Genomic DNA, 13,149 nt, shown 5'->3' on the forward strand with positions numbered 1-13,149 from the left:
TATGTCCATTTTTCCTACCATAATTACCACAAAATCAATATTAAAACAAACATATTGATTACAATGCATATATCCTATAGTCTCCTTCAGGGACTAGACCTCATCAGCAATGTGTTAAAAGTAGCCAGTTTCATTAATGCATTTTACATGTTTTAAGCATTCTTGTGACACAGAATAAGAATATTCAGTATTGCTTAGAAGATTATAAGATATTTCTTACAACAGTTGACAAGATACTAAGCTCCTTATGATACAAGAACCGTGTTACATGTGAAAGAGGGCGAAGTCCGCATTATTTTTCATGATATTTTTTGGTAATCCGATACAAATTTGCAGGAAGTCATATATTTTACAACATGGCAGTCTCTGTCAGGTTTATGCCCAAGTGCAAATGTTGTGAAAAAAGTCAAGGATTTTGGATACGGCTGTGTACTGATTTCCTTACTGTTATTTCAGGTCTTAGTCCTCATACTAGTGACTTGTGTCTCCAAAGTATGAAAACAAGCCACTACCAATTAAGTCAAATTACCTAGACAATCTTTTTTAATTTCTTTTACATGACTTGACTTGTTATTTACTTTATGTAAGAGTGACATCTGAAAAACAGAAATAATTGTGTTGTACATATCAATGATAACAAAGAGCTAAAAAATTTCCTAAACATCAAACATAATTATATATATAATTACTGGTTTTACATTATTGGTAGTAAATTTTATAGCTTTTTAAGTTTAGTACCATACACAGTAAGTCTACTGAAATAAATTATATGAAGAACTAATAAACAGCTGCGCCACGAGCGCATGCTACGCCCGTCGTCTTGTGTGTGAGGTTTTATGCAATAATCATATCTGAGATACGGCACGACATGTGAAACCCCCCCCCCTTTTTTTTTTACAAAAAACTCAATAACTCTAAAATTAAATTTTGAATCATTACCAAAAAGTATACAGATCTTGAGATTAATATAACTAAGAAGTGTGTAAAGTATTAAAAGCAATAACCATAAATCGTTTTTGAGATACCGCGCGACATGTGAAAACAAGTAAAACTGTGAGCTACTGCTCACTGATGATACCCCCGCCGAAATATTTCAGTAAACAGGAAGTTGTTGAGTGATGAATCTGAAAAGGCATCACAGGGTATAGCTGACTTATATAAACCCTGAAACCAAATTTCAATAAAATGCTTCGCTGAGCGCAGCCTGATACGACCGCAGAGGTCGAACCCTGAACAGTTGGGGCAAATTTGGACACAATATTCAAGCTTGATACTGTCTGAATTTTGATTGTGATCAAATTTTTGACATAATATAGGTTCCTGATACAAAATAAATGTGGTCAAAGATCTTATAAAACCATTGCGCATTACTGTGCAATTGAAGATTCGAAATTTTAAAAATTTTGAAAAAAAAATATGAATCCTTTAAAAAAATGTGGAAAAAAATCACCCCCCCACCCCCCCCCCCCCCCCCCCCCGACCCAACTTTTTGAAACCCCCCTTGGAACAATAACCCCAAAACTCAATCCCAGCCTTTCCTTTGTAGTATGGAACCTTGTAGTACAATTTCAGAGATATCCATACACTTACACACAAGTTATTGTCTAGAAACAAGAAAAATACTTGTTTTTGGCCCCTAATTCCTACATATTTAGGCCAATTAACCCCAAACTCATTCCCAGCCTTCCCTTTGTTATATGGAACCTTGTGGTAGAATGTCAGAGAGATCCATATACTTACACACAAGTTATTGTCTGGAAACTAGAAAAATGCTTGTTTTTGGCCCCTTTTTGGCCCTTAATTCCTATACTGTTGGCCCCATAACCCCTAAAATGAATCCCAACCTTCTACTTGTGGTATTAAACATTGTGGTACAATTTCAGAGCAACCGAAATATTATACACAAGTTATTATCCTGAAACTAGAAAAATGCTTTGGGCCCCTAATTCCTAAACGGTTGGGACCATCATCCCCAAAATCAATCCCAACCTTCCTTTTGTGGTATTGAATGTTCTTCAAAAATTTCATAGAGATCCATTCACTTAAACTAAAGTTATTGTCCGGAAACCAATGTGTCTTCGGACGAAGACGCAGACGACGACGCCATCATACGATCCCAAAAAATTTTTTGCGGTCGTATATAAATCCTTGTCCAGTAGTTCCTGAGAAAAATGTGACGAAAATTTTCAACTTGGCTATCATGTGTAAAATAATACAAGTGTTCAGTAAACAGGAAGTTGTTGAGTGATGAATCTGAAAACGCATCACACGGTATAGCTGACTTATATAAACCCTGAAACCAAATTTCAAAAATCCTTGTCAAGTAGTTCCTGAGAAAAATGTGACGAAAATTTTCAACTTGGCTATCATGTGTAAAATAATACAAGTGTTCGGTGAACAGGAAGTTGTTGAGTGATGAATCTGAAAACGCATCACATGGTGTAACTTACTTATATAAACCCTGAAACCAAATTTCAGAAATCCTTGTCAAGTAGTTCCTGAGAAAAATGTGACGAAAATTTTCAACTTGGCTATCATGTGTAAAATAATACAAGTGTTCGGTAAACAGGAAGTTGTTGAGTGATGAATCTGAAAACACATCACACGGTATAGCTGACTTATATAAACCCTGAAACAAAATTTCAGAAATCCTTGTCAAGTAGTTCCTGAGAACTAGAGGCTCTCAAGAGCCTGTGTCGCTCACCTGTATTTACTGATGCTTTGGAAATCATGTAAAATAAGGTTAAAATCATAATTATTGCGAACCCAATGAAAGTTTTCCACAGTGCCATCTCTATCTTGACCAGGTATTTAAACTTTTGCAAGTTCACCTGTCCTATTGAATAGATACAATAGCTATTGTTCTCTGTGTAGTTTATTCTCTGGGACCTTTAAATTTCTTCTAAGAGAAATCTATCATTCATTGATTAAATTACCTGAGTAAAAAAAATTTCTTATATATAGACAAAAATACTGTTTTTATACTCATTAACTGCGTGTGATGATGTAGTTATTCAATATTATTAATATATTTTCATTCAGTTTAATATAAACATTGATTCAATCATAAAAATTTGATTTCTGACAAAACTTTCAACATTGTTCCTTTTAAAAAAAAATTTGTTTGACATGAATAAGAACTTGAAAATAATGATGTTTCAAATTAAGATCTTCTTAAATGTATTCTATAACTTAACAAAAAAAAATCAAATTTCAATAGGAACATTGATAAAACTTTTGTTAGAAATCAACTTTTTATGATTGAATCAATTTTAATATTAAACTGAATGAAAATATATTATAAATATTGAATAAATACATCAGCACACGCAATTAATGAGTATAAAAAAAGTATTTTTGTCCAAATATAAGAATTTTTTTTTACACAGGTAATTTAATCAATGAATGATAGATTTCTCTTAGAAGAAATTTAAAGGTCCCAGTGAATAAACTACACAGAGAAAAATAGCTATTGTATTCATTCAATAGGACAGGTGAACTTGCAAAAGTTTGAATACCTGGTCAAGATAGAGATGGCACTGTGGAAAACTTTCATTGGGTTCGCAATAATAGTATTAGATATTAGATATTATAATGATATCTAAGATAATAACAAAAAACTGCAAAATTTTTGTAAAATTACTAACTCAGGGGCAGCAACCCAACAACGGGTTGTCGGATTCGTCTGAAAATTTCAGGGCAGATAAATCTAAATCTGATGAACTTTTTTGCCACCTGTCAGATTTGCTCTAAATGCTTTAGTTTCAGAGATATAAACCAAAAACTGCATTTTACCCCAATGTTCTATTTTTAACCAAGTCGGCCATGATGGTTGGAAGGCGGGGTCATCGGACAAATTTTTTAAAGTAGATACCCTAATAATGATTATGGCCAAGTATGGTTATATTTGTCTCAGTAGTTTCAGAGAAGAAGATTTTTGTAAAAGATTACAAAAATTTACAAAAAATTGTTAAAAATTGACTATTAAGGGCAATAACTCCTAAAGGGGTTGACTGACAATTTTGGTCATGACAACTTATTTGTAGATCTTACTTTGCTGAACATTATTGCTGTTTACAGTTTATCTCTATCTATAATAATATTCAAGATAATAACCAAAAACTGCAAAATTTCCTTAAAATTACCAATTCAGGGGCAGCAACCCAACAACCGGTTGTCAGATTTGTCTGAAAATTTCAGAGCAGATAGATCTTGACCTGATAATCAGTTTTACCCTATGTCAGATTTACTCTAAATGCTTTGGTTTCAGAGATATAAGCCAAAATCTACATTTTACCCCTATGTTCTATTTTTAGCCATGGCGGCCATCTTGGTTGGTTGGTAGGGTCATCAGACACATTTTTTAAACTAGATACCCTAACAATGATTGTGGCCAAGTTTGGTTAAATTTGGCCCAGTGGTTTCAGAGGAGAAGATTTTTGTAAAAAGCTAACGACGACGGACGCCAAGTGATGAGAAAAGCTCACTTGGCCCTTCGGGCCAGGTGAGCTAAAAAATGTGACGAAAATTTTCAACTTGGCTATCATGTGTAAAATAATACAAGTGTTCAGTAAACAGGAAGTTGTTGAGTGATGAATCTGAAAACGCATCACACGGTATAGCTGACTTATATAAACCCTGAAACCAAATTTCAAAAATCCTTGTCAAGTAGTTCCTGAGAAAAATGTGACGAAAATTTTCAACTTGGCTATCATGTGTAAAATAATACAAGTGTTCGGTGAACAGGAAGTTGTTGAGTGATGAATCTGAAAACGCATCACATGGTGTAACTTACTTATATAAACCCTGAAACCAAATTTCAGAAATCCTTGTCAAGTAGTTCCTGAGAAAAATGTGACGAAAATTTTCAACTTGGCTATCATGTGTAAAATAATACAAGTGTTCGGTAAACAGGAAGTTGTTGAGTGATGTATCTGAAAATGCATCACACGGTGTAACTTACTTATATAAACCCTGAAACCAAATTTCAGAAATCCTTGTCAAGTAGTTCCTGAGAAAAATGCAACGAAAATATTCATGGGACAGAAAGATGGACTGACGGACTGACAGACTAAAGGAAGGACAGACAGAGGTAAAACAGTATACCCCCCCCTTTTTTAAAGCGGAGGTAAAATGACAAACAAACTTTACAAATCGCATTAAGGCTCTGCACAACAGGACTAGAATGCAATTTATCGGATTTGTCCGAACAATACCACTGATTTGGAAGCCCTGGTTTAACCTCACATTTTGCGCCTGCACCAAGTGAGGTTACCTTGATCATGTGTTGTTTGTTGTTATCTTTGCTTGTTGGTCTATTTTTCTGGAGAAGTCTGTGGTTTATTGTACTGTCCATAATCCTGTCATTCTTTTAATCATAGGAAAGTCAAGAAAGAACACCATGCACATTTCTCTTACAAGCTAAGTTTTGTACAAATCTTTATCATTTATGTTTTCTAATTTCCATGAGTTTCTTTGTTTTAAAATTGAGGTGAGGAAGACTTTGCCATTGTCACTCTAGCTCTTATACATCCAATTTTTGATAAATTGTTGTTTTATTTACCTCAGATGTGAGATAAAGCAACTTTTTAATGATGACTGTTCCTAATACTCCAATCTTCCTATTAGTTGTTGAACCAGGACTTGTATTAGAGTCTATGTGTAGTAATTCCTCAAATCTGAACAGCATTACATCCAAAGGTTCCTCATATGTACTGAAAAAATTCACACAAGTAATACACCCTCATTGATTTGATTACTGACACAATGTTTCCACAACGTAAATATGGGTGGAAAACAGCATAAATTTTAGCCTTCTTTTACATTTTCATGAGACCTTATGTCGCAATTGTGACACCATAAAATCAAAAATATTGCATAAGGGCTATTCCATTAAAAAGGAGGTACTAGGGTCGGAAGGCAATTTTTAAGTACACCCATGACCAAGAGGAATGTACCATGTATCTTAACACCAACCAACAGGAAGTGGTTTCATAATAATACAAGAACCAACTGGAATATATCTAACTTATTTTATTCTAATTTACCACAACCAAAGGAATTGTTATTTAAACATTATAGTTGCTGGACAATTTAGAGGGGGTGGAAGGGTCAAGGAGTACAATGTTTGGTTATTACTATGATATAAAGGGCTATTTGTAACTCTTTTTTTTTATATTGTTCAATTCATACCCGAGTATACAATTAAAGTAATAGTTCAAATTCAAAGCTGTTTAAATGTATCATATCTAGTTGCATTATTATATTAGTTCCTTTGTAAAAATAAAGTAAGAAACTTCCAGATTTTTACTGGCCGTTCAAAATTGAGATGAAATGACCTCTTGGAATTGTAGATATATGTATACTCTATAAAAACATCTACATGTAATATCAAGATTTATTAATGATAAAGAAAATTACTGTCACATTTCATTGGATTTTGACATGAAAATTTGTGAACTGAAAGTTATTTTGAGTTTCTGTATAAAATATTTCATGCTTTTTCTTTCTTTTCCATATATCTTTTGGTTTTCAATTCTAGTGTTTATATTTCATCATCATAGATGTATTTTGTCACCTGCCTGGAATTATTATTTTTTTTATTGTATTTGATCGGCAAACCCGGAATTATCCTTATCATCTTCATTTCCGGTTTATGGCATCCATTGTTTTTCAATGTTGTTTTTGTCAGTCAGATACGATTTTACTCGTATTTACACATTACTTGTTCGCAATTTTCAGTATAAAGCTAGCGGTTGAACAAACTGAGCATCGCTGTCATGAATAATAAAGATAAAAATAAATTTTGAGATCCTTTGGAAGTTTGTGTCCCAAATTGAAAATTGGGAAAAACGTATTTATTTGAATTGCCAATAGGAATGAGTCCGGTATTTGGACCCTGTGGAATGCTAGAAAAATCCCTGGAGGGTGTACGATCTCAATAGTAATATGGCTTTAAAATGACCATACTGATGGTTAAAAAGGTCGTCAAAGTTAATTTTTATTTTCTTTCAAATCGAAGGTCCGTTGGGCCTAGCCAATAAACAAACGAAAGTCCGATTGCAATAGTGGAAGGTCGAGGACCTCGGACCACCGCTAATTTGAATCTCCGAATATTATTTTCAATAGAATTTGACATCGTTCACCATGTGCTTGTCATTAAAGGGAAGTAACTCTTGCACTTCCGGAACTGGTACCATAGGTAGAATACAACGTTGCGCCTGCCGCTGCGTAAGTCGCAGGAACAGTTATGTTTTCCAAAATATCACGATAAGTGCAGGAGACAAAAACAATCGGTTATAGAAGTCCTTGCAAAAACAAATAATAATAAATAACGGAAAATAACACATTGAAACCGACAGTCACAAAAAATGACTGTCAAAGAAGACCAACAACCAACAATACTTAGTTTATCTAAACACCAAGGGCCATACATGCTTCAACACATCAACAACCAACGGGATTTTTTATAATTGCCGTCCGACCCTGGTACATCCTTTTTAATGGAATAGCCCTAATTCATTTATATTTCTTGATCTTTTTCATTTCCCTACATTATGTGCGAATTTGAAATAGTACTCAAGAGCCAAAAAAAAAATGACTTATTGCCCTTTCTACTTTAGGTCAAACAGTCAAGACTACACTAAATGTGAGTTACTACTCAATAAATGCATCCTAGCTCCATAATTGTAGGTATTAAAGTAACCAGTTTTGATTAAATTTTAGCTAAAGCATGTGTATTTAGGTTGCCCCTCTTTTTTTTAATAGCAGACCGCCCATCTTTCAAATCTATGGAGGACATCCCAATGAGTGGCTTTGACCTTGTACTAGAAATCCTCCAATATGTAAAATCTCTACCTCAATACAGGCATTTGAAGAATTTCAAATGGCATTTGAGAACATATGCACTTATTCAAAATTATTGTACAAAAGATTAAAAAACACTTATAACATGAATAAGAGGTGCATTATGTGCCCTTGTGCTTAAAATCACACATGAACACTTCGAGAAATGGGCCGGTATATAGAAGCTTTCAGTGACTACAGTCATCAAATCACAAAATATGTACAGGGTAATGGATTTTGACATTTTGAAAGCTAATAGTTTGGAATTATCAAATGTTTTTTGTCAATGATTCAAAAATTGCATTACCAATACAGTACAAAGAATTTCAGCTGCATAATAAATATTTTAAATACCCAAGCTATTGAAAAATGATATTTGTGGTCTTCAATTTACTGACAATTAACAGATATACTTTAATTGCACTACGATCCATGGCCAGAAACAGTTGGTTTAGTAAAATTTAACTGTTGAAATTAGACTTTATCAATTTACTTCAATTGAAACAACCATTTGGAAATGTATTGACTATATCTAACATGCCAACAAGTTAATAAACAAACATGAACAATGTTAAAAAATTTATAAAACAAAAGAAAACAATAAAATCAATAACAAACTCTGCTTTGTTTCTTACAGTTGTCTTCAAAAATTCATCATAATATTTATCACAGTATTTATGCTAAAGTTTTTTAATGGTAGATTCAGATGTAAGGTCAACGGCAACACATTGTTATGAATTTTCTTCCTACTCTCTAGAAAACTGTGTTTGAATATTTAATGTAATCTATCCAATTTTCAAAATTGTCTGTTGTTAAGGTAGATAGGTGTCTTCCTCCATCTTGGATTTTGAAATACCAGAAAACAATCGGTCTAAATCTATAATAAAAGGTGCAAATTTTGAGAGTAGTAGGTAATTCATGTGTAAGAATTTTCATTTCAATATAGAAAATGACATATTTTATCATATTTATGGTTGTATTTTACAAAAAAACAGAATACTTTTGTTTGATTCTATTTTTTCCAACTTTGCCACATAAGGGGAGGCAACTCAAATGTAAGGGCAGATAATTCACATAAAGTTACTTTTACAATAGAATGTGTTAGGAATTTGCCTATTTTATTATGTAGCAAGAAAACTGGTCCAGTGACCCCATTTTTTCTTTTTCTTATCTGAAAGCATACTATTAGAGCTATCTTCTCATATTTTATCTCAAAATTCTATGGTGTAGTTTTCATTTTATGTCAGAAAATTGGGTTTTCCATGCATAATCTATACAAAATCTGTCAATTTTGCACAACCTGTAGCGTGAAAATAAGGCCCGTGACCCATTCTTTTTATTATTTTTTTAAAAAAAGCATGATATAAACTACATTTTGGCAAATTATTAAAAAATTCTATGGATTATAATTGAGACACCCCATCTACCTTAAACAATTTACTACCTTAATTACTTAATCAATTTTAATATGCACTCTGAAAAATGCACAGCAAAATATACCATAATTTTTTTCTTGCAATTTTGAGATGACATTCTTAAAGGGCATATGGTACAGATTTGATCCTACTAATTTTTGTACTTAATTTGCATACAATAAAATTGAGAATGGAAATGGGGAATATGTCAAAGAGACAACAACTCAACCAAAGAGCAGACAACAGCCGAAGGTCACCAATGGATCTTCAATGCAGGGAGAAAATCCAGCACCGGGAGGTGGTCCTCAGCTTTTTTTCACCTATAAAAATCGGATGTGGTATGATTGCCAATGAGACAACTCTCCATCAGAGACCAAATGACATAGAAGGTTAGCAACTATAGGTCATTGTACAGCCTTCAACAATGGGCAAAACCCATACCGCATAGCAATCTATAAAAGACCTCGAAATGACAAATGTAAAACAAATCAAACGAGAAAACTAACAACCTATAATGTATGTACAAAACAGTAAACCAAAAAACAAATATGTCAATTCAAGTATGTAATGAAAAAAAAACATACCTTTGTTTGTTACATTGAGGGATAAATGGGGTTGAAATTTTAAACATGTTCAAGGTCATTTTGTGTAATAATTCTTTGGAAATTATTCATTTTAATTAACTTTCATGATTTTAGAAAAAAATCTGCAAATCTTGCTATTTGTTCTAAAGTTCATTTTTATATACTTCCATAAACATTATTGTTTTTCTTTGCAGTTGCTTTCAAATTGACGCAGGCTGTTGTCTGTGTATTTTCCGCATATTTTTGGATGTTTAATATGCAACAACACCAGAAATTTTGATGCAATATAATCTGCCCTTGCCTGCATTGTAAATCTACTGTACCTTTCCCTGAAATCTACACGTTTATCATACAGATGTTGCAATCCTTCAGGAATGCTTCTCTGGAAATGGGCTAAAATTGCCTCATAAAATGGACCAAATCTATTTTCTCCCATTAAGTTAATCATAACATTGTCATTGCAGTCTGTTCTCTCTTTCCTTAGTTTAATTGATCTCATGCTAATTTGTCCTTCATGTGGTGTATAATTTTTCTCAACAAAATTTCTGAAAATGAAATTGAAACATGTAATTCATAGCCATTACAAAGGATAGTCAATATATGGGATTTATCATAACTGATATGGGCACCAACAACTATTTATTAAATCACTGACTTTTGCATTTAGTTTAAATTACTAGCTACTAGTAAGATACATAACTTATAGCACTGTCTATAATTTACAAACCTAAAGTTTAAGTTGTAATATGTTCAAATAATGCTTTTGAAAATATCCAGTAAAGCTCAACACTGCATGGCAGATTTTTGTAGGATTCTTGAGCACATGCTCATTTTTCAAATATTTTGTGTTTTTTTTTTTTATTGAATAAGGTGTTAAAAATCTTCTTCAATCTCCAATTAGTAAGGAAAACATTTTTCATTTCAAAGAAAAACCTTTTTGCCAATCAAGTGAAAATTAGTGTCTCTTCCCTCACAGAAATCTGAGGTCTAGTATTGCACGGAACTTTGCTTACCAATGGAGGAATAATAATCCATGTAAGTATACCATTATATCAACATCCCATCTTCTACTCTGTCATAGAAGGGAGAGAAAAGTCACTGGATATATAGAATAATAGCATTTTTGTTTTTGATACTGACTTTATTAACAAGAATATCAAAAAAGTCTGCTAGGGCCAGCTGATTTTCAAGCTGATAAAGCCAGTTTAAAAAAATAAAATGCCATTATTCTCTTTATCAACAATTTATATTAACAATTTGTTTTTTTTTGTTGAGAATATGAAATAAAATGAAATAGTTAGTAAAACTATTTTTACACGTACATAACGTTGTGAAATTCTTTGGTGGTAAATGAAGTTGTGTGCATTTCATTTATAAATTGACGCAGATAGACACGAACATGCGATGTTGCTGCACTGATACGTGACATCACTGCCAAATATTTTTCGAGTATCAGGTCCTGTAAGTGGTCTTGAAAATTTTTAAGTAGTGTGATCAAAGGGAAAATGTACAAATTGCTGATAATAAGGAATTATTTTGTGTTTTTCATTCTTCTTACCTATTATACTTTAAAGCTACAGATAGCATCTTCTCCCTGATTGGTCCATTACAAGAAGCAATAAATAAACTGAACCATCTTTCAATATCCAACATAAATATCCTTTCCGATGTATTTAGTTGGTCTTTTACTGAAATCATATCATGAAGGTGAGATGTTGTCAAAAGACATTTATCAAAACCATTACCAAGGGTCATTTACTGTCACCTGGTAATTCAATCAGTTAACAGCTTGTGGAAATACAACATAAAGCAGTTCATTTTATACTTATTATGTTAACATAATTTTGAAAGAATTCAGTTTTTCTTGATTCGATTTAAAAAGGTAAGTTTAATGTTCCTTATTTTTTTCAAGGTGTCGTGAGAACACACGAGAGCTGAGACATTAATTAATATTTTTTTAAACATAAAGATGGAAAATTTAAATGAGTAGGGGCCAAGGCTTCCAAAACGGTCATATATTCCGGACATTTGTATAATGTACGGTAAAAGTCTGGCTGGGCAAAGCATGAAACGGACATCTACTGTTTAGTTTTCAAGGCTTAAGAGACGGTCATTTTCACATAATTCGTGTTCTTTTTGACCCAACCTTTTGCCTTTAACAGCCACACATTTCCGGTCATAAAAGTGACATGATCATTAAGTACTATCAAAACAACCCCTACTTTAATACCTTCTCATTTTAATCAAGGCTAATTAGTTGTCGAACAGCTGAAATTTACTGTTCAGGTGACGGGTAAACTATTTTGAACCGGACATTGATCGGTCTATTCAAAGTTATTTTCTTACATTTCAGCGGTTTGCATCTAATTAATTTAGGAAAAAAGATTTACATTATCAGAAATACGTTTACAAATATGATTTGATGAAAAAATTAAAAAAGGTGAAAATGAAAAATCGTCATAACCACGTTGTTTGAACCAGAGACATGTCTGTGTTTGAACTAGTACACGTGTGCGCATGTGCGCAGGTGTGAAATTTAATTATGCATCCTAATTTCTTCAAAAAATGCTTAAATTGTCATTGATACCTTTATCTCACGTTTATTTCGAATATTTTCTTGAAGAAATAACGTAGAAAGAGCTACTTACACTCATTCATGATTTGCAAACGTACACGGAATTTACGTATCCGTCTCTGGTCCATGTTTTACCATTGTCAAGATAACATCTGGTTTAGATTTAAAAAGGAAAGTAAAGTTTTTGACAACGTTATTTTGCACAAATAAAGAGTCTAAGCAGATATAAGTACGCTGATGTTGCACACTTCGAATGATGCACTGCCAATTTAACAGTTTACGTCAGAACTTCAAATTTGAATCAAAGAAAGTTTAATATCGGTTTTTTTTAATGTCAATCATTGGGATGGCCAACTCGGCAACTGATTACCATCATTGCCTTTTATTTATTTAGTCTTAAGGGATTAAAATCGGGATAATATATAAAATGTCCGGCTGGCTAAAAATAATTTTGGAAGCCCTGGTAGGGGCATTAATGCCCATGTTTAGACTAAGAAAATGAAGTTTTTTAGATCTATTTCTAATTTGCACATTATATACATGATATATGGAAATGCAGAAGATCAAGAAATATCAATAACTTACACAAGATGTTTGTTATGATGTCACAATTTCGTGACAATTCGGAGTCTTTTTTATGAAAAAGAAGAACAATGCTGAATTTATGCAGTTTTTCACCTTTATTTCCTTTATGTCTTGTTTTTTTTAAGGTCCATGGGAAGTTTATGTA

The 13,149-nt window shown here is 32.7% G+C and overlaps 1 protein-coding gene across 1 annotated transcript; it reads right to left on the reverse strand.

Annotated features, from left to right (window-relative positions):
* Positions 1–5,524: 5,524 nt before the first annotated feature.
* Positions 5,525–11,542, reverse strand: LOC127733459 (uncharacterized). Its single transcript, XM_052242817.1, has 3 exons — positions 11,403–11,542; positions 10,168–10,389; positions 5,525–5,714 (listed from the first exon to the last, which is right to left on the reverse strand). Exons 1-3 carry the CDS (start codon positions 11,540–11,542, stop codon positions 5,525–5,527), a joined length of 552 nt encoding a protein of 183 aa, XP_052098777.1.
* Positions 11,543–13,149: the final 1,607 nt, after the last annotated feature.

Source organism: Mytilus californianus, unplaced genomic scaffold, assembly GCF_021869535.1.
Source record: "Mytilus californianus isolate M0D057914Y unplaced genomic scaffold, xbMytCali1.0.p SCAF_3, whole genome shotgun sequence".
NCBI classification, from domain to species: domain Eukaryota; kingdom Metazoa; phylum Mollusca; class Bivalvia; order Mytilida; family Mytilidae; genus Mytilus; species Mytilus californianus.